This window comes from Nerophis lumbriciformis, linkage group LG12 (assembly GCF_033978685.3).
Source record: "Nerophis lumbriciformis linkage group LG12, RoL_Nlum_v2.1, whole genome shotgun sequence".
NCBI lineage: Eukaryota > Metazoa > Chordata > Actinopteri > Syngnathiformes > Syngnathidae > Nerophis > Nerophis lumbriciformis.
In genome coordinates, this window is record NC_084559.2 from 43,080,198 (window position 1) to 43,107,824 (window position 27,627).

Below are 27,627 nucleotides of genomic sequence, written 5' to 3' on the forward strand. Positions count from 1 at the left end.
AGTGCGCCGTCCTAATGTTTGTATTAATTCTGAATGTGCTTTAGCAACCTCAAATATTTTGTGCATGGTGTAGTGATAAGTGTGACCAGTAGATGGCAGTCACACATAAGTGATACGTGTGGACTGCAAGTTGAAGCCTGCTCAATAAATGACACTAGCAAACACAGGTTAGCAAGCAACACCAAAACGTTGAGGTTTCATTGAGAATATAGAACATTACACACGGTGCTCAAAAATCTGTCAAAATGTTTTAGTACAACCTTGGTAAGCTAGGAATCCGCACCGCTTGATGGATAGTCGGAGTGCTACGGCTACGGTAGTCAGACGTACTGCGCTTCAACATACGGGTATTATTACGGTATGTTTATAAGGACCCCAAAATGGCACCTATTAGGAAACATTTTATCTGGTGTTTTGTTTCGCAGCATTATGCAAAACAAACTTTTCTTACCTACTGCTACCCGCTGTTGCGTATTTGGGATCTGCATACCAGTAAGTCCCGAAAATTTGCGTGCGTCCGCCATTGTAGTCCGCGCTGTAGTCCGTAAGCTCCTTCTTTTGCCATGGAAGAGCTAAAGACTACAGAGACAACACAGATGCAGGCAGAAGATGCTGTCGAAGTGGAGCCACATAAATAAGAGCGCCCACAAAACGGCGCATCAAGAAGAGACGGTCAGAAAGCGGTTAGAAGATGGTCTGTAAAACATAATCTATGCAACATTTTGACCAAAAAAACACCATTACATGTTATGTAGACCACAAGGAAATGTTTTAAATGTGGAAAAAAAATCATAATATGACCCGCTTATCGACAATGCGCCTTATAATCCGGTGCGCCCAATGGTCTGAAAAATACGGTAGTAGTTTGGGGGCCAATCACTGCGATGATGTTGCCCCAACAGATTCCTCCAGGCTGCAGGGTCGTTAGCCAGTTATGTCGCCTCGTTATTGGAAATGCCCGTCCTGGACGTGTTCAGGGTGTTGTGGATGGTGACCCTCCACATAGTGTCCTAATTTGGCCTTTTGGACGTCAACAGTGGATGACTCAGGGCGATTCCTCTATTTGAAAGGGTAGAATTTGAGAGCTTCACCTTTTTTCAACTTACGATCACAATGATTTAGGTCTGCATATTCATTTGGGTCTGGGGTTAGGGTTATACGGTATATTTACATATATTATTATTCCATTACTTTATAAAACTACAGTAGTTGTTCGTCGAACGTTCTATTGTTTGTTTGTTTTCATACGATATGTCTTATCTAAAAGTTTGTTTACCGAGTGTTTGTAGTTATGAGCTCAGTCATAAAACCAATTAAGCTCGTAAGTTAAAGTCCTACTCTATACGGGGAATGAATGCATTGAGCTGCCATACAATAAAGGTAGTTTTTTTGTAATACTTGAGCATTAAAATCACCTTTTCTTCAAGTGTTACAGTAGAGTTCATATACTTTTATATATACATATATTTGTAATTGCGGGGGATGTCGGTGGTACGTGTATAACTGTGTCAACGTTCTTAATAGTTTGGCATCATACCAGCACAAAAACAACAAGGAACACAACATTTTTTGACTAAAAGGCTCTAGCCTTTTAGTCAAAACATGTTGTGTTAAGTTTTTGCAACTTAACCCTGTCTTAGCTTTTTACGTTTATTTTCCATTTAGAAAGGGACAAGCGGTAGAAAATGGATGGATGAAATTAGACCATTAGATCCTTTGATGTTATTTCACAGCACCTATTCTCTACCTTGCCCCCCAAGTAAATGTGACGAGCTGACCACAGCCTAAACAAAAGACAGAAGATTGCCAGGAGCAGAGTAGAAACTTGTGCCTTGCACTTTGTGTCGGGAACACTTTGTGAGTGCTAAGTGAGGTTGGCACCAGCTGTTGGAGCCGAGTCTCGGAGAACTGGAGGGAAATGAATTGTGTTTGGCACCGGGCACCTATCAGGCAGTAATTAGTATAGCTAACATCCCAGATGAAGGAGTCAAGTCTAGGTCAGTGTAAAAAACTTCAAGGGTCTTAACGGGTAAGGGTCGGAGGCCAAGCCGTGCCCCCTCCCCTCCCTGAATATAAGCTCATGCCGGGTATGCTCAGATTTGCTGAGATCTGTATTGAACTTTGATCTTGAGGTGTCGCAGCCAGTCACATGTCAGGCTGGCTCCTGTGGATCACTCTGGATGTGTTCACGTCAGATTGTCTGAGTAGTTCCTTCTCCAGACCTGCCCAACCAAACTAAGAGATGTGGCCTTATATCCTTTGAGGCCTTTGACATAGATGTTACCTTAAAGCTTAAACTCATGCTTGAGATTCCTACCCTGCTCTGGCTCCAGGATCTTTGTTGACCGACAACACAGTCTGCGCCTGTCCCCAATGAACAGAAAGCTCCTTGTATTTACGAATTTTAGCACACATGGCATCCGAATGGATTGTTTTGTAACGCAATTTCTAGCAACCACACTCTAATCCCCACATAAATGGCAAGGTTGTTGTGATTGATCTGCGTAAATGTATGTATGTAAGGGTGGATGTAGGTTCCAGGGTGCAGCCATTCCTGGTTCCTTAAAATGCCGCTAATCCTCTAATGCTACCATAATCTCTCCTAATACATCCAATATTAGTCGACAAATCAAATGATAATAAAGTGATATGAAAATGTTTCTTTCCAATGACAGGGTAAACCGAGGATTTAACCAAGGGGTTTAATCACACTTGACACTCGCTTCATGTTGTGTTGACCACGGCCAAAGGTTTATGTTTTATGATGGCCTATAGCCCTTGAACATTGGAGGCTAAAGCCTCATCAACCTCTTGACACAGACCTGCATAGCTATATTTAGCTCGGATTGCAGCTGGTATTTACATATCCAGTATATGTTTGTCCCTGCTACATTGTATGCATAATAGAATTGTTGTTGAAGTAAAATCTCTTGACTTTTGGCAAAATGGTCAGGGGAAAGAAATTCCTCTAGAATTTGATATCGTATATCGGTCTGATACCAGCAAAAAAACAACTATCGGATGATGTCGGATTGCATCTAAAATCTCCGTGTTATAGCGTGTTTCCTTGTGCAAAGCTTGACAGTTAGCATCTTGATGTCCTCCAAAAGGCACAGGTTTGCATTTTAGTCAAGTAATTTACAAAAGGTTAACAAAGTAGGCAATGGTCTACTAGGAGCCAGCAGCTACACATAAATTAAGCACACCATAATAGCACACAATCTTTACATATTGAACATTATTGAGCTCAAAAACACGACATTTGTCAATATAAATTCTCAGCACATTCTACAGAGGCACTATAGAGAGCCTACTGACCAACAGCATCTCTGTCTGGACTGGAGCCTGCAATGCCTCAGACTGGAAGTCTCTCCAGAGAGTGGTGAGGACGGCGGAAAAGATCATCAGGACTCCTCTTTCTCCTATCCAGGAGATCGCAAAAAGCCGCTGCCTGACCAGGGCTCAGAAAATCTGCAAAGACACCTCCCACCCCCACCAAGGACTGTTTTCACTGCTGGACTCTAGAAAGAGGTTCCGCAGCCTCCGAAGCAGAACCTCCAGGTTCTGTAACAGCTTCTTAACTCAGGCCGTAAGACTCTTGAACGCATCATAATTAAATTATCCCCTCATTTTCCCCCAAAATGGATTAACTCGCTGGAATAAAAAGACAATATAACATACATCCATAAACGTGGATGAATATGAAAAAGTGCAATATATTTATCTGTACAGTAATCTATTTATTCATATATGCACCGTATTGCTTTTTTATCCTGCACTACCATGAGCTAATGCAACGAAATGTTGTTCTTATCTGTACTGTAAAGTTCAAATTCGAATGACAATAAAAAGGAAGTCTAAGTCTAAACAAGTATCAAATTATTATAGTTGTGTTTTGCTTAATAAGTCTCCAAAGCATAAGTGTATCAGAAAGTATCCTGTAACAAATGTGTCCGCATCATTCACGTTACTGCACCTGGATCTTAAATGAATGCATTTTTTTATTTGGAAGTGTCGCCAAAAACAAATATAAAGACATCATGAATCCTTTGTCCCTGCCTTTGTTCTGAGTAATTTAACTTGATCAAGCCTCTTTGTACATTCCGCTCTACAAAATAATACAAGTACATACCACAAATCAGGCTGATATCGGATTAATATTTGTATCGGCCAATACTCAAAGCTCCAATATCGGTAACGTATCAGGAGAATATGATGGTGGCAGATTACTGTACATGATAATTATTCCCACGGGAAATGTATCCAAATCCGAGAAAATCAGAAGTACGACTACTACTAATTCTAATCTGCAATTGTATTACATCATGACAAATCCAATACATAATTGGAATCAGAGATGAGAGCTTTTGCTGGGAAAAAAACAACAACAACGTTGAACTGTGTGAACTTTGGTGTTTTTCATTTATCTTGACTGCTATTTGTGGTGATTTTCATCTGCTCAGTCTTGGCCTAGTTTATGCATCTTTATTTTTTTTTCAAGCATAAACTAAGCCCTGGTTCACGAATGAGATTGGTTGCATACCGTTGCTCTCTAGGTTTAAACTTTTCACCAACTAAGCCTTTGTCTCCGCCCCATCTCCGAATAAAACCCCTGGCCCACTCCCTACACCTGTCTATGTACTCTTCCTCACCCCGTTCCCGTCCCACCTAGGAAATTATATTATGGTGTCGGGATCATCCTCACTGCCTTCCTCCATACTGTAATCCTATTTGCTCTGTCATGTGTTGGCGTTCACAGATGGTGTGTGTGTACAGAGAGGGTGGTCCAACACTAAAACACTCAACCCCCCTCCCGGATCACAAAGGTGGTGAAATATGGATGAGCGTAGTATTTTGTCTAAAGTTCACCTATTTGTCCATCCCTTTTAACTTCTTCCCCCTATCCTGACATCCTTGTTCTCGCCATAATAAAAATGTCAAACTCTGCGACTGAATAGTTGTCCGCAGGGTTACGGGCAGGTGGCTTCAGCTCCCACTCATTGTTGAGTCGAGAGTGAGGGGGAGAGAAATCTCAGTTGGGAGTGAGTTTTTGGCCGTTGTCCAATAGTTGGCGTCTCGGCGTCCGCGTTTAGTTCCAGCTGAGTGCCCACAGTGGGCATCGCCGCACTGCCTTCATTTTGACCTCTCGACCGAGGACCACTGGCTGCCTGTTATCAACACCCCTTTTCATTTATCCTTTTCTTCTGCGTCCTCCCCCGTGCTCTTTGTATTCCACAAATGGCTTCATAACAGCGAAAACAGAGATGTTTCCGCAGTGATCTGTCACGGCAATGAACCACTGGGTCGCTTTTTGGCCTTTGTACTCTACATACTTACAATTTGTTTCAAGGTTAATAAAACCCTTGCGGATTTGTTATCCCCTCAAGATGCTGGATTTCTGAAGTCTGCAGTCACTGTGAGGACAGTTTCACTTGTGTATTAAGAAAACAAATATTTATAATAGAGATATATATGTTTTTACAGTACACACACATATATATATATATATATATATATATATATATATATATATATATATATATATATATATATATATATATATATATATATATATATATATATGTATGTATGTATATTATTATGTATATATATATACATATATATATATATATATGTGTGTGTGTATGTGTGTGTGTATTATAATGTATATATGCATATATACAGTATGTGCGTGTCTATTATAATGTATATATGCATATATATGTATATATATATATATATATATATATATGTGTGTGTATTATAATGTATGTATGCATATATATGTGTGTGTGTATATTGAGGGAACTCTCCTGAAGGAATCAATAAAGTACTATCTATCTATCTATCTATATATATACTGTGTATGTATATATATATATATATATATATATATATATATATACAGTATATATATATATATATATATATATATATATATATATATATATGTCTTAATAAGGTTATCCAAAAAATAGTGCTCGATACCGTAGTAGAGCGCAATATATGTATGTGTGGGGAAAAAAAATCACAAGACTATTTCATCTCTACAGGCCTGTTTCATGAGGGGGGTACCCTCAATCGTCAGGAGATTTTAATGGGAGCATTCGCATACCATGGTTTATATAGGGCACAGAGTGGGTGGGTACAGGCTGGCCTAGGGGCGTGGTGATTGGATATATATCAATTTAACCCCACAATACGCACTCACATTGTCACTTGCACTTTTACATCACCTGCATTGTGTGGACTTTTAACTAGGTACTGTATGCCTGCACAGTATAATGCAGGCGTGTCCAAAGGGCGGCCTCGGGAGCATTTTCGGGCTCAGCACATGCCCACGGATCATATTTATATACATATATATATATATATATATATATATATATACATATACATATACATATATATATATATATATATATGTGAACAATACAAAGTTGGATTGTTCAATAACTCTGCTAACCACAAACTCAATAACACAAATATTGTTCAATCAACAGGATCCATCAAAGCTGAGCATTACCTACACAAAATAAGAGTTTAGAAATAAAGCTCTGGCTTTGTAGAATAATATCAACATTAATAATATTCCCCTTGTATAGCACTCTCCAGAATACTTTGAGAATTTTGGAAGAAAATCAATATTTGCTATGCTTACTAAGCGTAACAACATCATTTTACACTTGTTACAAATCCGAACGTAACCTTTCAAGCGAGTCAAAAACCAAAGGAAACACAATCTGTTTAACATTCAACACTTCACGAGAGCTGTGAGCCAACTTTGATTTCATCTTAACATCATGTTAGTCATCATTAAGATAATGCGTTGAAGTTGTTAATGACATTTGCTTGGCATTTGTCTGACATTGCCTTGGTGTCACCTGTGAAAACAAAATACAAACTTTCAGAGCACAGAAGTATTTGTCTCGTTCACTTCCAAGCACACCAGTAAAGTCCTTGCGTATTTAGTCGTCAAAAAGAGTATTTTTTACTTTGTCAAACACAAGACAAATCAGTATTGTCCTTCAAATGTTTTTAAATGACTGAATTCATTTTAGTCATTGTTACATTCTTAAAGAATAACATTATTAAAACTTACAATAATACAAAATATCTGTGCTTTGTTTCCTATTTTTATTCAGTGTTTCTTCAAGTTCTGTTTAAAAAGAATCCTGCCTGTTGTGTCCATGTATTATGAAAATGCAAATTTTTTTATAGGGGTTTTGACCTCTCGTGCACATGTAAATGTAAATGTGTATCTTTTAAAAACTGAGCTTTAGAAAAACGTTTTGTGTGACTTTGAATTAGTAAAACTGATTTAAGTGTCACCTGACACTCAATAAATGTGCAACATTATCCATATTTACCACAAATGTGTTCCTAGCCCCTTTCTGCTCCGTCACTGATAAGAATGTAATGGCAAATTTCACTAAACATTTGTATTGTCCCCCGTGGCATGTTAGAGGTAATCTTGTAAGGCAGTTATACTGATTGAAATTATGATAAATATGGATCCATTGATTTTATTTCCCATTCATTTGTTACAGTACAAAGCATGCATCAAATTATTTTCAAGTTTTAACAGATTGTGTAATATTGAGGCCTCCAAATAAATCCTGCCGAGGGCCCCTATTTAGCCAAGGGCGGCCTTGGGCGTTAAACTGTAATGCTGCTTTTTCAGGCATCTAATTGGCCAATGCATGACAGTCGGTGAATGTGCCTGTATAAGGACAGTAAAAAAAATCTTACTCCACTCGTGTGGATGGAGATTTTTTTAATTTAATTTAAATTGCGTGCCCGTGTGGACGTGGCCTTAGAAGAAAGTGGGCTTGATGCCAACATAGTGAGGGTGAACAGGGAGTGTGCTGGCGAATGCTTGCAGCCATGCTTAGTTTGGTATCATAATTCCTGTACGAAACATGAAATACGGTATCCTATAGGAAATATTTGAATTTGAATAGCTACTCAGTAGAACAAGGTTAGAGGTGAAGTTGTTTTTGGATGGTCGCTGGGTCGTCAGAAAACAAGAGTTGTTCCGTAAAAAAGGTATCAGGTCTAGCTTAAATATTGACAAGATCAGGAGTCAGGCGACGGAGCGACACAAGTTTAAAATAAACAGTGTGATGCGCAGTGCATAAGTTATTATAAACATGTACATTTTAAAACAGTTCTTTTGGGAGCGAGTAAGAAGTTATGTTATAATCTTGGGTTTCTAGACACATTTATTTATAAGTCTTTGTTTTGGGAAATATCTATACGCTTATATACCACATTGACTAGGTCCGTTCATACTCCAGTTTATGTTGGAGAATATCATTCACGTTTACAGTACTAACTGGAATTATTTTACCTTCTCAGCCTTCTCTACATTTTAGAATTGGTTTATTGTACCTGAAACTGACTTTTTTTTTTAATACAGAAAAACAATATTAAATAAAGTCTATACATATGTATATACGTATATAATTGTTAATTTGCACAAAGCGTTCTTGGTAATTAAGTGAATTGTTATATTGGTTTACAATTTACTATATGTATTTTATGGTTGCCAATTGATTAAGATATTTAATCGCCTTAATCACATTTTGTCCGTAGTAAACTTGTAATTAATCGTACATGAATAAAAAAAAAAAATCTTTATTTGTTTATATTGTATATTTGAGTTGTATTTACTTATTTTTTATCAAAACAAATTAAAAAACTAAATAGCTGTCCCATGCTATAGCTGATGTTGTCATACAATATTTATTCTGTATTGTTGGTCTACTACATTTTATTTATTATTTCTTCTTATTTTTTGTGCCTTTGAGAGTGTATCTAGTTATTAATTTTCTTTCCTCTTTTAATTAAGCCACGGTTTCAAATGATTTCCACTGAGGCTCAATTAAGTTTGTCTAAGTCTAAGTCTTTAATAAGTGTACCCTCAACAGATCATTTTCAACATTTTAATACTATCAACATGGGACTGGACAATTTGTTTGCTTAATCAAATTTTTGTTTATTAAACATTAAGCTGTGTTAAACAGCTCAACACAAAATGGATACAAACTCTTACAGACACACACTCTCGTACATAAACATATATACTCTCGCACTCTTCTGACAAAGACTCATTTGAAAAGCAAACCTACTGTCAATGTGCGTGTCAGCTGAGGGCTCTGCCTCAGACTTCATGACAGTCGGGACATGCGACTGTTGAGGGCGGCCCGTCATACTCCACAATATTGATCAGTAGCAAAATTAGGGGTGTTAAGACCCATTTGGCATTTGTTATGGAAAGTTTGTTGATTGTAGGCTTTCCAACAAGATTTGCCTGTTAGGGGTTGTTGGGATTCTCTGCATTGGCTCCAGTGATGACTCAGCTCGCATAGTATATACCCCAGAGTTGGGGTAAAAGTATATTTCCTCTCCGGTATATCAGAAGGTAGGGAGTTGGTATATTTTAGGCTGTACACATTCACACCTCTTGCTTTCTGACCCTTGTTCTAACTCTGTTTTGTCATATCGGCTCTTTGGTGAGTGTAATGCATCCAGCAGGCCTGCTTTAGGATGATGTCATTTGGGCTAAAGGCTGTGCAAACAATGTTTTGACCTTGGTTTTAGATGTGTCAATAGGGGTCGGGTTTAAGAACAGAGGAGAGGATTGTGCTCCATCCAGAGCAGCATTGCAGCAAGTTGACTGACTTTTGGCGTATATTTGACTCAAGCTGTTCTGATAATCATCTCCTTCATTGACACAGCTATCCACTCTCCTCATGATCTTGCTACTTGTTTAAATGATTTGTATTACCCCACCCTAATGTTCTTTTTTGTGTCTGCTTGCACCTTCTGGCCATTGCGCTATTATTCTGTTATGCTCCTCTTCACCAGCACAAGTAAACACTGGCTGACAGCCCAGGCATCACAGCGCTATTGATCTGGTTTGGTCATGTCTCTGTTAGTTTTATGACCCCCAGGTCTTGTATGCCGCATTGGGATAGGTTCATAATAGTTGACCATCAGGTCAAACTATCGCAAACACCTGATGTCTACCAGACCTGCAGGTGTAGAATTTAAAATCGGTGTGCTCCGCAGACACAGACATGCTGGACGATATGGACCAAAACTGATACCGTGGTATTTTTTGTCCGAATGGCGATATACGTTATATACCGGTATCTTAAAAAAATGTGCAAAGTGATTGAGGTTGCCTATGTTTTATGGCTAGAAAATGAATACTCAGAGTACTCAAATTATTGTTGTTGTAAGTAGCAACGTAACGTGTTGTTTATTCTTATAGAGTAATTAGTTAGCCGTTACAATGTTGAAGCAGTTTTCGTTCATTTTGTTCATTAACGTTAGGTTTATAGAATCACAATTGTGTGTGTGATAGATGGAGCTTCTACTTGCTCACTGCGGTGAAAGCCGCTGGCTGTTCAGTTTAAAACTACTTTTCCGCCACCCGGCCGCTATTCTGCAGTCGGTTAGTCCGCACGAGCTATGGAAAGAGGCACTTTCTGGCCTAGGACGGGCTAAACATATGACACACAGAGCCAGCAGCAGTGAAGAGCTATAGCTAGCTGCTGTGCTAAATCATCAGTGTTGGGACTAACGCGTTACAAAGTAACGCATTACTGTAACGCCGTTAGTTTCGACGGTGTTTTATTGGAGCGTTGCGGTGGAAAAGAAAAGGCGTGCTTTCTGTGGGTGGGAGGGACTCCCATACCGTAGTTGAGGGGCGCAGGGGAGACGTTCCTCCAGGGCCTATGTACAATCTTCACTTTACCCGGAAGTGGGTCTTTACAGCTGAGGGTGAATGACGAGGCCGGCGGTTTGTTGCAACTTTGGGACTTTATTGGACGCAGCCATCCACCAAGCTAGAGCACCTGCACGCACTCACTGTCGCCGTTCCCTCACCTCTCTCGCCCACTCACTCACTGACGTCACTCACCTCACATGCTGTCATATCTTAAAGGGGCACACACACACACACACATACGCTACTCTCATAACAACTAACAAGACATCATGGCGAAGCCAGAAGTCGAGTTTTTTAACATGGAGTCATTCTCAATACTTTTCTTTTGTCGAGCACAAAGAAAATAACATTTTAGTTTAATGTAAGTCGTGTCTTGGATCAAAGATCCTATCTACTTAAAGTTAAAGTTAAAGTGCCATTATGTTGCAGCTATTTAAAATAGTTTTGTCAATTTGTTCTGGCCTGAAATGAATTGGCCCTTTGAAACATATCTTTGTCTTTGTGTGTTGTATGTAGACCACATTGCTTTCTGAGTTCGGTGATGCAAATGCATGTCAAGTTGATCAACAGATTGTATTATTCTCCAGTGCAATAACAGTACTTAAATGAAGGCTAAAAGGGCATTAATGGGAGCCTTAAAAAAAGGGGAAAAAAAGAAGTAACTAAATAGTTATTTTTCACAGTAACGCATTACTTTTTGGTGTAAGTAACTGAGTTATTAACTGAGTTACTTTTGAAATAAAGTAACTAGTAGCTGTAACTAGTTACTGGTTTTCAGTAACTAACCCAACACTGTAAATCGTTAACAGAAGTGAACAACATAAACCGATAATAAAGTGATAAAGTTGCTACAAGTAAAAGTATAGGTTCTGAAGCAAATTGCTGTATGTGTAAATACAGCTCTAGTCACTCACCAATAAATGCAGTTGCTGACCAAAGCATTGCATTACTCGGGAGTTGAAAAGTCGGCACAAAAGCCGTCATATTCTTTTGAGAAGTTTGTTGTGCGTCAAAGAAGCCTGCGTAAACACACAAGGGGCGGGGTCATACTTGCCAACCCTCCCGATTTTCCCGGGAGACTCCCGAATTTCAGTGCTCCTCCCGAAAATCTCCCGGGGCGAACATTCTCCCGAATTTCTCCCGATTTCCACCCGGACAACATTATTGGAGGCGTGCCTTAAAAGCACCGCCTTTAGCGTCCGCTACGATCTGTCGTCACGTCCGCTTTTCCTCCATTCAAACAGCGTGCTGGCCCAGTCACATAATATATGCGGCTTTCACACGCACACAAAATGAATGCCAGCATACTTGATCAACAGCCATACAGGTCACACTGAGGGTGGCCGTATAAACAACTTTAACACTGTTACAAATATGCGCCACACTGTGAACCCACACCAAACAAGAATGACAAACACATTTCGGGAGAACATCCGCACCGTAACACAGCATAAACACAACAGAACAAATACCCAGAACCCCTTGCAGCACTAACTCTTCCGGGATGCTACAATATACACCCCCCGCTACCACCAAATCCCGCCCCCCCCCCACCTCAACCCCCCGCCCCCCCCTCAAGTATGGGCGGGGTTGAAAGCCCCGTGCTCCGCTTGTGAGGCGCAGAGAAGAGAAAACAGCCGTAACAAAGGCACATTAAAAGATAGCTGTATGTCGGTATTATCTCAAATATATACCCATCCATCCATTTTCTACAGCTTGTCGGGGTCCTGGAGCCTATCTCAGCTGCATTCGGGCGGAAGGCGGGGTACACCCTGGACAAGTCACCACCTCATCACAGGGCCAACACAGATAGACAGACAACATATACTGCTTAGTAAAATATACCGGTATTGTTTGTTTGTTTAGTATTTCTTCGGTCAGTGGTCAACAAAATAAACAAACAGTTTTACATCCATGAATTCATAAATTGATCATTTTACAAACCGTAAGGGTTCTGGCTGAAGTTGAACACTTATTTCGCCTAACCCTATAAACAATCTCAAATACAAGATGTAGTAAACCCAGGAGACATTGGGCTCTGATCTTGAGCGTCATAGATATGTGAAATTTCCTTTACACAACTTATTATAAATACACCTTGTACACAGCATAAACACTGTTCAAATATATACACAGTAAAGACATAGGCAAACAGTTGTGAAATATCTCTGTTCACATGTTGGTTATAAATAAATAAATAAATGGGTTGTACTTGTATAGCGCTTTTCTACCTTCAAGGTACTCACAGCGCTTTGACACTACTTCCACATTTACCCATTCACACACACATTCACACACTGATAGAGGGAGCTGCCATGCAAGGCGCTAACCAGCACCCATCAGGAGCAAGGGTGAAGTGTCTTGCTCAGGACACAACGGACATGACGAGGTTGGTACTAGGTGGGGATTGAACCAGGGACCCTCGGGTTGCGCACGGCCACTCTTCCACTGCGCCACGCCGTCAACATTTGTACCGATAATATGCTATATACAAAAACTTATACTTCCATTATTATTTATGTCCCACATTTAGTTTTGTAACAAACATTGATCATAATGATATTAACTACAGGTGAGAGCGATAAAAGGTGGAGTGCCATCTCCGGGTTGGGGAGGAGATCTTGCCCGAAGTGGAGGAGTTCAAGTACCTCGGAGTCTTGTTCACGAGTGAGGGAAGAGTGGATCGTGAGATCGACAGGCGGATCGGTGCGGCGTCTTCAGTAATGCGGACGCTGTATCGATCCGTTGTGGTGAAGAAGGAGCTGAGCCGGAAGGCAAAGCTCTCAATTTACCGGTCGATCTACGTTCCCATCCTCACCTATGGTCATGAGCTTTGGGTTATGACCGAAAGGACAAGATCACGGGTACAAGCGGCCGAAATGAGTTTCCTCCGCCGGGTGGCGGGGCTCTCCCTTAGAGATAGGGTGAGAAGCTCTCTCATCCGGGGGGAGCTCAAAGTAAAGCCGCTGCTCCTCCACATCGAGAGGAGCCAGATGAGGTGGTTCGGGCATCTGGTCAGGATGCCACCCGAGCGCCTCCCTAAGGAGGTGTTTAGGGCATGTCCGACCGGTAGGAGGCCACGAGGAAGACCCAGGACACGTTGGGAAGACTATGTCTCCCGGCTGGCCTGGGAACGCCTCGGGATCCCCCGGGAGGAGCTGGACGAAGTGGCTGGGGGAGAGGGAAGTCTGGGCTTCCCTGCTTAGGCTGCTGCCCCCGCGACCCGACCTCGGATAAGCGGAAGAAGATGGATGGATGGATGGATGGAGAGCGATATATTTTTAAATAAATCCTATTATGATTTTTTTTTCTTTCTACATTTAAAACACTTCCTTGTGATCTGCATAACATTTAATGCCGTTTCTTTGGTCAAAACGTATGTTTTACAGACGGTTTTCGAACCGCTTTCTGACCGTCTCTTCAGGATGCGCCGTTTTGTAGGCGGTCTTACAGTATTTCAAGGCTCCACTTCGACAGCATCTTTTCCCCGCAATCTTTGTTGCAGTTTTGAGCACTTCTGTAGCGAGTCTACTGCTAGGTTACGTTCAAACTATACAGCTCGTTTCTCGAAAGTATGAAAAAAGGCAAGATTGTTTTATAAATATCTGCTCAATGCCTCCACGTCTAACACAGATCCCAAATACACAACAGGTACAAATAGGTAAGAAAAGTTGGTTTTCCATAATAGGGCCCCTTTAAAGTATACCAAAAAACCTCGAGAGTGCTCGTATCTCAAAATAAGTTCCGTTGCCACTGTCTTGGATTTGTTAATGTAGGCATGCATGAATACATCCAAACCACACACAGAATCACATGCATTCTTGCACTCTTAGAGACTGAGAATGAGATCACAAGAGTTTCTCAGTGACCAGATCAAATTAGAACTCTATCCCACTACAGATTTGAGAATACACACATTTGTTGCACGACGTTGTGTGTGTGCAACGGTTCGCAGATGGGCAGCAATTAATCAGAGAAGTAACTGTGAAGTAGTTTGCCATTAGCCCGCAAAGCTCGGAGGCATGCTAATTGAATCAGAAAATTAGTGACAGCTCTGTACTGAGCTTTAATAGGCTAGCTGTTGCTTATAGCAGGTGCCAGCCCACTCAGCTGTGGAATAAGGTATTTAAGTCGCATTAGCAACAGTAAAAATATTCCCTGAAATGATTTTCTGCCTGCTTTCATAGGCTAAGTCAGCAGGAAGATTGACACAGTCAGCCAGCGCTTCTGCTTCCGCACAAACACGTTAAGCCTGTCAGTGGAAAACAAATATCAGACTGTGCAAAGAGTTGATTCATTGAAAAAAAAAATGTGAATAACGTATCATCAGAGGTGGGTATAGTTGCCAAATATTTCTTTATGCAGTTATTATAGATAAATATAATGATGATATAAATAAATGTATAGTGATCGGACTGGTGACACAGTAAATGTAGCATGTTTATACCCCCCTTTGCGTATCATTGACAAAATATTTAATTGATTTGATTTCATATTTAGGTGCCACTATAACAAAACAATATTTGTTCATGTTGATGATCGCAGGGCTCAAATTTAACCGCGGCAAAAGGAGGTGTTGTTGAAGAACTAAGCTTGTTCTTTAGACTTCAATCTTTATTCAATCAATCTTTATTTATATAGCCCTAAATCACAAGTGTCTCAAAGGGCTGCACAAGCCACAACGACATCCTCGGTACAAAGCCCACATACGGGCAAGGAAAAACTCACCCCAGTGGGACGTCGATGTGAATGACTATGAGAAACCTTGGAGAGGACCGCATATGTGGGTAACCCCCCTCCCCTCTAGACTTCATCTTCATTAGCCAAACTGCTTTGAGTTTTATATTGATATCAAAAAGTAAACGCCATTTATTTTATTTTTTTTACCTTACTTGTGATATTTTGATGTCACAAAGGTGTTACTTCAAAAAACATTAATTTTGGTAATGTGTTATTGTGTATAGTTAATTCCTATACGACGTATTTCTGCTCAAATTCTTAATGGATCTGTCCGATACAGCATCTACATGTACATATAAATTAGGCTGACCATATTCTGAAATCCCAAAAAGAGGACACATATATGCGTGACAAGGCGGGCAGCACGCCAAGGCCGGGACTAGGTGAAAATTTGCCAATGATACTTCCATCCATCCATCCATCCATCCATCTTCTTCCGCTTATCCGAGGTCGGGTCGCGGGGGCAGCAGCCTAAGCAGGGAAGCTCAGACTTCCCTCTCCCCAGCCACTTCGTCCAGCTCTTCCTGTGGGACCCCGAGGCGTTCCCAGGCCAGCCGAGAGACATAGTCTTCCCAACGTGTCCTGGGTCTTCCCCGCGGCCTCCTACCGGTCGGACGTGCCCTAAACACCTCCCGAGGGAGGCGTTCGGGTGGCATCCTAACCAGATGCCCGAACCACCTCATCTGGCTCCTCTCGATGTGGAGGAGCAGCGGCTTTACTTTGAGCTCCTCCCGGATGGCAGAGCTTCTCACCCTATCTCTAAGGGAGAGCCCCGCCACCCGGCGGAGGAAACTCATTTCGGCCGCTTGTATCCGTGATCTTGTCCTTTCGGTCATAACCCAAAGCTCATGACCATAGGTGAGGATGGGAACGTAGATCGACCGGTAAATTGAGAGCTTTGCCTTCCGGCTCAGCTCCTTCTTCACCACAACGGATCGATACAGCGTCCGCATTACTGAAGACGCCGCACCGATCCGCCTGTCGATCTCACGATCCACTCTTCCCTCACTCGTGAACAAGACTCCGAGGTACTTGAACTCCTCCACTTGGGGCAAGATCTCCTCCCCAACCCGGAGATGGCACTCCACCCTTTTCCGGGCGAGAACCATGGACTCGGACTTGGAGGTGCTGATTCTCATCCCAGTCGCTTCACACTCAGCTGCGAACCGATCCAGTGAGAGCTGAAGATCCTGGCCAGATGAAGCCATCAGGACCACATCATCTGCAAAAAGCAGAGACCTAATCCTGCAGCCACCAAACCAGATCCCCTCAACGCCTTGACTGCGCCTAGAAATTCTGTCCATAAAAGTTATGAACAGAATCGGTGACAAAGGGCAGCCTTGGCGGAGTCCAACCCTCACTGGAAACGTGTCCGACTTACTACCGGCAATGCGGACCAGGCTCTGGCACTGATCATACAGGGAGCGGACTGCCACAATCAGACAGTCCGACACCCCGTACTCTCTGAGCACTCCCCACAGGACTTCCCGAGGGACACGGTCGAATGCCTTCTCCAAGTCCACAAAACACATGTAGACTGGTTGGGCAAACTCCCATGCACCTTCAAGGACCCTGCGGAGAGTATAGAGCTGGTCCACAGTTCCACGATTAGGACGAAAACCACACTGTTCCTCCTGAATCCGAGGTTCGACTATCCGGCGTAGCCTCCTCTCCAGTACACCTGAATAGACCTTACCGTGAAGGCTGAGGAGTGTGATCCCACGATAGTTAGAACACACCCTCCGGTTCCCCTTCTTAAAGAGAGGAACCACCACCCCGGTCTGCCAATCCAGTGGCACCGCCCCCGATGTCCACGCGATGCTGCAGAGTCTTGTCAACCAAGACAGCCCCACAGCATCCAGAGCCTTAAGGAACTCCGGGCGGATCTCATCTACCCCCGGGGCCTTGCCACCGAGGAGCTTTTTAACTACCTCAGCAACCTCAGCCCCAGAAATAGGAGAACCCACCACAGACTCCCCAGGCACTGCTTCCTCATAGGAAGACGTGTTGGTGGGATTGAGGAGGTCTTCAAAGTATTCCCTCCACCGATCCACAACATCTGCAGTCGAGGTCAGCAGAACACCATCCTCGCCATACACGGTGTTGATAGTGCACTGCTTCCCCTTCCTGAGGCGGCGGATGGTGGTCCAGAATTGCTTCGAAGCCGTCCGGAAGTCGTTTTCCATGGCCTCACCGAACTCCTCCCATGTCCGAGTTTTTGCCTCTGCGACCGCTGAAGCCGCACACCGCTTGGCCTGTCGGTACTTGTCCGCTGCCTCAGGAGTCCTATGAGCCAAAAGAACCCGATAGGACTCCTTCTTCAGCTTGACGGCATCCCTCACCGCCGGTGTCCACCAACAGGTTCTAGGATTACCGCCACGACAAGCACCAACCACCTTGCGGCCACAGCTCCAATCAGCCGCCTCGACAATAGAGGCGCGGAACATGGTCCATTCGGACTCAATGTCCAGCACCTCCCTCGTGACATGTTCAAAGTTCTTCCGGATGGATACTTGAACTTTCTTTATAAATAATATATTTATTTAAATAAAGCATTTTTTCTCCTCTGTTGACAGCAGTGTTGGCGCTAGGAATTTTCAAAATGGGGTCCATCAAGTCATAAAAATGGGGTCCAACAGTAAATTTTTGAGGTCCCACTTTTTTGTAAGCGTTTTGAATACAAATAATAAACGTAAGCATTATCCTGTAATATCTCACATTCTATATTGTGTTTTGGAAAAAGATGTCATAAACGTTGCTTAATTCATTAAAAGAAATTGTCATGAAGTGGTGGTGACGAACCCCAAGATGCAGAGATGACAGGCTTGGTACAAGAAAACATGGTCTTAATGTTAAAAAAAAAAGCAAGGAAAACACGAACCAGAAACCAAGAAACAGCAAACAGGGACAGGAGTCAGGATCCAAGGAATAGCTCACAGCATTCAAGAAACAGGCAGTCCACAGCATACAGCAAACAATACTCCAGCACTGACTGGAGGGCAAGGCAGGTATAAATAGCAGCCGACTGATTGACACCAGGTGTGGCCAGGTGCCAATCAGTCACAGCTGAGGGGAACAGCGCTAAGGGAGGCAAGCAGGAAACCGAACAAAAATAAGAGCGCTGACAGGAAATAAAACACAAACAGAGGGAAAACTAAAACATAACCAAAACTGTCAGTGACAAGCCTGACAGAAATAATAAAAAAGAAGACAAATTTATATGCATATGTAAACGTATTCAGTTATAAATATTCATTCACTTTCTTCTTTCCTTCATGGATCTAAACTTTACCGCTGCTGGTAGTTTTTTCTATGTTTTTATTTAATAAGTTGTAGGTGTATTTATTTCAGTATAAAAGTGTAAAAAGTGTTTTGCTTCGGTCATGAAATGATGATAATGGTGTGCCAGGGCATACATACATTTTATATTTAACGCTTAAATCCCTGGAGTTTACATCAACTTCAGATCTATTCCTCATTTCAAAATGTTTTAGTTTTTTTTATGTTGTTTTTTTGTTAGTTTGTTTTCCGCCCTTTTTTTTATGGCAAACACACAAAATATGCAAAATCTTCCACCAAAAATATTTTTCAAAGTGGAATATTTGATGTGACGTAATCGGACCCTTGGATAGGTCAATATTATGTTTTGAGCAATGACAGTTTGAAAGAAAAAAAAACTGCTTTGTTTTATTAGTCAACAGTGCAACTTTTTGTAAATTACATTTCACCTTTAAGCTTTTTTATTTCACTTTCGTTATGTTTTTGTTTATTTTAATAGTATTTTTAGAATGTACCGTGGTCCTTTAAAACACTAGCTGTGGGCCGAAAATGGTAAAAAAAAAAAAAAAAAAATATGCGTCCTTTCTGATTTCAATGCATTAAAAAGACACAAAAAGTGTTTTAACGCCAACACTGCTTGACAGTATAACAAAATAAGTCACACTTCTATTCTGTAACATTCACGGTTTTGGAAAAAAAGTGCAGAGGTAGAAATATTCAAAATAACCTCTAAATTTGTATTTCCCCTTGGGGATTAATAAAGTATTTCTGATACTGATTCTGATTGTATATATATATATATATATATATATATATATATATATATATATATAATATGAGGTGGGGGGATAGGGGGTAGCGGGGGGTTCTGGGTTATTGTTCTGTTGTGGTTATGTTGTGTTACGGTGCGGATGTTCTCCCGAAATGTGTTTGTCATTTTTATTTGGTGTGGGTTCACAGTGTGGCGCATATTTGTAACAGTGTTAAAGTTGTTTATACGGCCACCCTCAGTGTGACCTGTATGGCTGTTGATCAAGTATGGACTTTGATCAAGTATGGATTGCATTCACTTTTGTGTGTCAAAAGCCTTAAATATTATGTGACTGGGCCGGGACGCAAAGGCAGTGCCTTTAAGGCACGCCCCCAATATTGTTGTCTGGATGGAATTTGGGAGAATGGTTGCCCCGGGAGATTTTCGGGAGGGGCACTGAAATTCGGGAGTCTCCCGGGAAAATCGGAAGGGTTGGCAAGTATGTCAATCAATCCACTCCCTCGCTCTCTTGCTCTCTCTGTCTCTGCCCCTCCATCACGAATGCTGCTGCGTGCGCACACCTTCACAATTTGTTTTGTTTTTAACCCCTTCTTAACCCTGGACGTACACTGACAATACACGCAACCCTGACTCAAAATGCTGGACATTTGAGGCATTTAAGAAACCCCGCCCGGACAGCCCCCGCAAAAGAGGACATGTCCGGGGAAAAGAGGACGCATGGTCAGTCTATATAAATGTACATAACTTAAAAACATGAATAAATAATTTTAAAAAATAACTCCCTCTATCAAAATGTTAAAATAGAGATAAAGGCATCATGTAATGACAAAAAGCTGACACGTTGATATTAATAATGAATAAAAAACTGGGATATATATATATATATATATATATATATATATATATATATGTATGTGTGGGGGAAAAAATCACAAGACTATTTCATCTCTACAGGCCTGTTTCATGAGGGGGGTACCCTCAATCGTCAGGAGATTTTAATGGGAGCATTCGCATACCATGGTTTATATAGGGCACAGAGTGGGTGGGTACAGGCTGGCCTAGGGGCGTGGTGATTGGTTCATGTGTTACCTAGGAGGTGTTTCCGTCTATGGCGGCATGTTGTTACAATTTCGCTGCGCTTGTTGAGGGATGACAGGTCTGGACGGTAGATAATAAACAGTTTCTCTTTCAAGCATAGGTTGCATCTTTTATTACCACTATTGTAAGGTGTGCTGGATGCAAGAATTTGCCATGTTATTGAATATTCAACATTATTGTCTTTGAGGTCCCAAATGTGTTTGCTGAGTTCTGTGGTATTTCGCAGGTTTTTGTTCCTGAAAGAAGCCTTGTGGTTGTTCCATCTGGTTTTGAATTCACCCTCGGTTAATCCTACATATGTGTCGGATGTGTTAATGTCCTTGCGTATTACCTTAGATTGGTAGACAACTGATGTTTGTAAGCATCCCCCGTTGAGGGGGCAATCAGGTTTCTTTCGACAGTTACATGCTTTGTTGGTTTTGGAGTCGTTCTGACTGGGGGTCGACGGCTCATTTGCAATTGTTTTGTTGTGGTTTGAGATGATTTGTCGTATATTGTTCATGCAGCTGTAGCTCAATTTGATGTTGTTCTTTCAGGAACAAAAACCTGCGAAATACCACAGAACTCAGCAAACACATTTGGGACCTCAAAGACAATAATGTTGAATATTCAATAACATGGCAAATTCTTGCATCCAGCACACCTTACAATAGTGGTAATAAAAGATGCAACCTATGCTTGAAAGAGAAACTGTTTATTATCTACCGTCCAGACCTGTCATCCCTCAACAAGCGCAGCGAAATTGTAACAACATGCCGCCATAGACGGAAACACCTCCTAGGTAACACATGAACCAATCACCACGCCCCTAGGCCAGCCTGTACCCACCCACTCTGTGCCCTATATAAACCATGGTATGCGAATGCTCCCATTAAAATCTCCTGACGATTGAGGGTACCCCCCTCATGAAACAGGCCTGTAGAGATGAAATAGTCTTGTGATTTTTTTCCCCACACATACATATATTGCGCTCTACTACGGTATCGAGCACTATTTTTTGGATAACCTTATTAAGACATATATATATATATATATGTGTATTTATGCGTGCATGCTTTGGAGCCCCAGCCTCGAAAGAAAATAATGTTTGCCTTGGTTCCCTTCAAACTTGCCTTGGTGCCCTAAAATATGAGCCCTCCTTTAAAGCAACACTTGCCTTGACCTTAAAAAGTTAAAGTTTGAGGCCTGTGATTGTAAATATTTTTCCGCCACCTCGCTACTGCCGTCTCTCTTCTCAAGCCTCCCCAGGGCTCGTATTTGATGGCATCGCTTTCAGACACAACATGAGAAAGTGCTGAGAAATTAAAAATTGATCACTTTTGAGCACGGGGACTCTGCGTACGTTTTTCTTTTAGGGGCCTCCATAAAGTTAGAGGTACTGGCAGCCTAGCGAGGAAGCATGGCAGAGAGAGTTGTGCAAAGGAAGACAATTCCCCCGGCAGAGAATGTTGCGCTCCGTTGTTTTGAGTTGAGAACATACTGTGTGCCACAATACATTTGCAGAGTATAGGGCCATGGCAGGAAGAACCGAGTAATAGGAACGCGTTTAATGTGTATCACGATGGTGTGACACTACTCATTCTCTACCTACAGAGATATGTGTGTGTGTGTGCGCATATGTGCGTGTTTTTCACCTTTTGTGGTCATGTGACTTTGATTCAGACCCTCTAAAAGAGCGAGGGAGAGAAAGTAGAAAATGTTTGCAACAATACAGTATAGAGAGAGATTGGTTTGGTATCTCACATGTTTTATTTTCCAATGACATTTATAAATGCAGAAGTAAACCACAATATGACAACTCGCCAAGTAAACTTCAAATTTCCATAAAACTGTTGTTTACATACTGTATAGTTTTCAGAATTAATGTTAACCAATTGTGGTTAGTGGTACCTCATGCTCAGCTTTCCTTTCACCTTTTGGGAAAACCAACCTGGTAGTTTTTCTAATAGATCCTCTACAGATGTCCACGTTAGTTCACGGTGTCCAACAGCTTTGTTACATTGTGACTAGGGATAGGTACCCAATTCAGTACTTTTATAAGTACTGGCCGAAGTCTGTCGGTACTACTAGGCGCTGATTACATAAATTAAAACATATTTTGATACCTTTGTTGTACGTGACATCAAATCCGGTTGCAGACATGCTCAAGCGGACTCAGACGGACTGATTCGAGGTGTTACAATTGTCCACGCCAACAAAGTAAGGAGAAGGCCCTCAAAAGTGCAGGCTCCATTTTTCAAAATGCGCTTAGCTCTATGCAAATTTACATGGTATTTGCCATAGACACGCTGACGATTAGCATTAGTGAGTTTGCATGGTGATTTTTACACCTCCAAATTTGATAATGAAAACGATTATTAAGATGCATGTTACAGTCAATTAGCTGGTCTGTAATAAGTACAATACTTATGGTATAAACAATTTGTAGAGCTCAACAAAAGAAAAGACTGGCACATCTAACCTAATGGCAAAGACTAGTTCCTAACTATGGCAACACACTATACTCTTAATACGCTTGCCATCTAATGTGTTGGAATTGCAACTAAAGTCTACTACTGTATACAGTGTATACAGTACAATTGCAAATGAGACACAGAAGTGTAAGAAAACAAGATAACAACTAGAAAGCATAGCTCTGTGTTTAATGTTGAATTAAGGCTGGGCGATATGGACCAAAACTGATATCCCGCTATTTTTAGGCGGAATCGCGATGTACGATATATATCGGTATTTTAAACAAAACGTGCAAATTGTTTAGTTTAAACTCAACACCACATTACTGTTACTACCAGTGTTCTGAAAATTACTTTAACAAAATAAATACTTTAAAATATGTGTTACTCAACCAAAAAAGGTACCGTATTTTCCGCACTATAAGGCGCACCGGATTATTAGCCGCACCTTCAATGAATGGCATATTTCATAACTTTGTCCACCAATAAGCCGCCCCGGACTATAAGCCGCGCCTACGCTGCGCTAAAGGGAATGTCAAAAAAACAGTCAGATAGGTCAGTCAAACTTTAATAATATATTAAAAACCAGCGTTCTAACAACTCTGTTCACTCCCAAAATGTACGCAAATGTGCAATCACAAACATAGTAAAATTCAAAATAGTGCAGAGCAATAGCAACATAATGTTGCTCGAACGTTAATGTCACAACACACAAAATAAACATAGCGCTCACTTTCTGAAGTTATTCTTCATTCGTAAATCCTTCGTCTTCGGTGTCCGAAGTGAAAAGTTGGGCAAATGTGAGATCCAAAATGGCCGGTTCCGTCTCGTCGAAGTCATCGGAGTCAGTGTCACTGTTATCCAGCAGTTCTGTGAATCCTGCCTTCCGGAAAGCTCGGACCACAGTTGTGACCGAAATATCTGCCCAGGCATTTACGATCCACTGGCAGATGTTGGCGTCGTCTGGCGCTGCCTCCCTGTCTTAGTGAAGGTGTGTTCGCCTTCTGTCATCCATTGTTCCCACGCAGTTAGCAGTCTAGCTTCGAATGCCCTGTTGACACCAATATCTAGCGGCTGGAGGTCTTTTGTCAATCCACCCGGAATGACGGCGAGTATTGAATTAAGCGCGTAAGCGTGTCTCTTAATGTGATGTTATGAGCTAGCAAATATAACAACTACACTACCCAGCATGCAACGATAGTTACGAGCATGCGCGGTAGCCCTGAGAAGCGTTGTTGTATGCTGGGAGTTAGAATGTGGTTATGAGCACGCTGTGAGTAAACGTTGAGAACTCAGTTAACACGCCTCGTCTGCATTATTTATAATTAGACAGACAACACACTTAATAGGAGCCATTTTGGGGTCTTTACATAAACACACAAATGGAAATGTAACGTCACATATCCCAGCATGCACCGCGCCCTTCTTCTTCTTCCGGGGGCGGGTGGTTGCTTACAGTAGAAGAAGAAGCGCTTCCTGTTCTATGGGGGCGGGTGCTTACCTTGGCGGTTGCTTGCGTAGAAGAAGAAGCGCTTCCTGCTCTACCGGGAAAAAAGATGGCGGCTGTTTACCGAAGTTGCGAGAACGAAACTTTATGAAAATGAATCTTAATATTTATCCATATATAAAGCGCACCGGGTTAAAAGCCGCACTGTCAGCTTTTGAGTAAATTTGTGGTTTTTAGGTGCGGCTAATGGTGCGGAAAATACGGTAATTTAATTACTAATTAGAAATATTCTAAAGCCGTGGTCCCCAACCACCGGGCCACGGCCCGGTACCGGTCCGTGGATCGATTGGTACCGGGCCGCACAAGAAAAATAAAATAAAATAAAAATATATGTATATTTATTTTTTATTAAAATCAACATAAAAAAACACAAGATACACTTACAATTAGTGCACCAACCCAAAAAACCTCCCTCCCCCATTTACACTCATTCACACTCATTCGCACAAAAGGGTTGTTTCTTTCTGTTATTAATATTTCTGGTTCCGACATTATATATCAATATAGATCAATACAGTCTGCAGGGATGCAGTCCGTAAGCACACATGATTGTATTTTTTTATGACCAAAAAAAAACAAATAAACCCATCTCACGACCACCCCTCCCCAACCCCCCGGTCCGTGGGACACATTTTCAAGCGTTGACCGGTCCGCAGTTACAAAAAGGTTGGGGACCACTGCTCTAAAGCAGTAAGTAAGCAGTAAGTAACAGCCCTAGTAATTACTTTAGTGTTATTTAGTAGGGAATGTGTTACTTAAAAAAAACTTTAAACATATGTCATATGCAGTTGAGAGACATTTATGAGAGGAGCCTGTGCGTGCGTGTGTGCCTTAAACAAGTCTGTTTGTTGCCAAGCTATGTGTGACGTCAGCAAGAGTTTCAGGTGAAGTGTATTTGTTAGCTTTAGCAGTTAGCAGTGTCAGTTTGTTGGCTCTGACGGCTGTTCTGATGATTCTTTTCACCGGCTGGTGTTACCTCTGGTAATAAAGATGAGCCCGCCCCAGCCAGCCGCCGCAGCTACGGTTTGGGCACGTCAACTGTGCGCGAAGGGGAATGTGGAGGAGGGGGCGGGGGGAGGTTCGGCAATGCACAGTAGCAAATCCTGACACATGCCAGACCCTTCCCCAGCTTCGGTTCCTTCCAGACCACCCAGCGGCAGCGCACCTTCCACAAACAGCCGTGACAAAGGCACATCAAAAGATACCGGTATGTATCGTATAGTCTCAAATGTATACCAGTATTATAGTAAACACCGGTATTGTCTCAATATTAACTGTAACACCGCCCAGCTTAAGTTGAATAAACTTTTTTTTTTTCCTTAAACAATTAACATTTATGAACACATTTGAACTCATACAAAAGTACCAAAAAGTGGTACAGTTGAGTACATTGATTGATTGATTGAAACTTTTATTAGTAGATTGCAAAGGAAGAGAATACATTATATGAAACAGTACAGTTTACACAGTACAGTACCGTATTTTCCGCACTATAAGGCGCACCGGATTATTAGCCGCACCTTCAATGAATTACATATTTCATAACTTTGTCCACCAATAAGCCGCCCCGGATTATAAGCCGCGCCTACGCTGCGCTAAAGGGAATGTCAAAAAAACAGTCAGATAGTTCAGTCAAACTTTAATAATATATTGAAAACCAGCGTTCTAACAACTCTGTCCCAAAATGTACGCAAATGTGCAATCACAAACATAGTAAAATTCAAAATGGTGTAGAGCAATAGCAACATAATGTTGCTCGAACGTTAATGTCACAACACACAAAATAAACATAGCGCTCACTTTCTGAAGTTATTCTTCATTCGTAAATCCTTCGAATTCTTCGTCTTCGGTGTCCGAATTGAAAAGTTGCGCAAGCGTGGGATCCAAAATGGCCGGTTCCGTCTCGTCGAAGTCATCGGAGTCAGTGTCGCTGTTGTTGTCCAGTAGTTCTGTGAATCCTGCCTTCCGGAAAGCTCGGACCACAGTTGTGACCGAAATATCTGCCCAGGCATTTACGATCCACTGGCAAATGTTGGCGTATGTCGTCCGGCGCTGTCTGCCCGTCTTAGTGAAGGTGTGTTCGCCTTCGGTCATCCATTGTTCCCACGCCGTTCGCAGTCGTGATTTGAATGCCCTGTTGACACCAATATCCAGCGGTTGGAGTTCTTTGGTTAATCCACCCGGAATGACGGCGAGTGTTGTATTTGTGTGCTTCACTTGTTTTTTGACACCATCTGTGATGTGGGCGCGCATAGAGTCGTATATCAACATGGACGGAGCTGTGTGAAAAAAGCCACCCGGCCTCTTCGCGTAAACTTCCCTTAACCACTCGCTCATCTTTTCTTCATCCATCCATCCCTTCGAGTTAGCTTTTATGATGACGCCGGCTGGAAAGGTCTCTTTTGGCAAGGTCTTCCTTTTGAATATCACCATGGGTGGAAGTTAGCATGGCAAGCTAGAACCACAGTGAAGGATGACTTCTCATTCCCTGTGGTGCGAATATTCACCGTACGTGCTCCCGTTCCACAGTGCGGTTCACAGGAATATCAGTTGCTGTGAAATACGGTAGTAATCCGTGTGCGGATGGAGAGATTGCGTCTTTTTATGAACCGGATCCTTGTCGCTTAGTAGGAGCCATTTTGTGGTCTTTACAGATGTAAACAGGAAATGAAACGTACGGTGATATCCGCGCGTTTTTTCTTCTTCTTCCGGGGGCGGGTGGTTGCTTACAGTAGAAGAAGAAGCGCTTCCTGTTCTATGGGGGCGGGTGCTTTCCTTGGCGGTTGCTTGCGTAGAAGAAGAAGCGCTTCCTGTTCTACCGGGAAAAAAGATGGCGGCTGTTTACCGAAGTTGCGAGATCGAAACTTTATGAAAATGAATCGTAATAAAGCGCACCGGGTTATAAGGCGCACTGTCAGCTTTTGAGAAAATTTGTGGTTTTTAGGTGCGCCTTATAGTGCGGAAAATACGGTACATATTCCGTACAATTGACCACTAAATGGTAACACCCGAATATGTTTTTCAACTTGTTTAAGTT

General features: G+C 41.9%; 1 protein-coding gene across 5 annotated transcripts in view; it reads left to right on the forward strand.

Annotated features, from left to right (window-relative positions):
• arb2a (ARB2 cotranscriptional regulator A) overlaps positions 1-27,627 on the forward strand; it is a 547,436-nt gene that overhangs the window by 424,148 nt on the left and 95,661 nt on the right. The window contains exon 11 of one of the 5 annotated variants that reach the window (XM_061986623.2): positions 3,295-3,365. The exons of the other annotated variants lie outside the window; for them this stretch is intronic. Coding sequence (XP_061842607.1) covers positions 3,295-3,305 — 11 coding nt within the window. The 3' untranslated portion in view covers positions 3,306-3,365. Of the gene's footprint in view, positions 1-3,294; positions 3,366-27,627 lie in introns of those variants that run through there. 5 annotated transcript variants of the gene reach the window in all.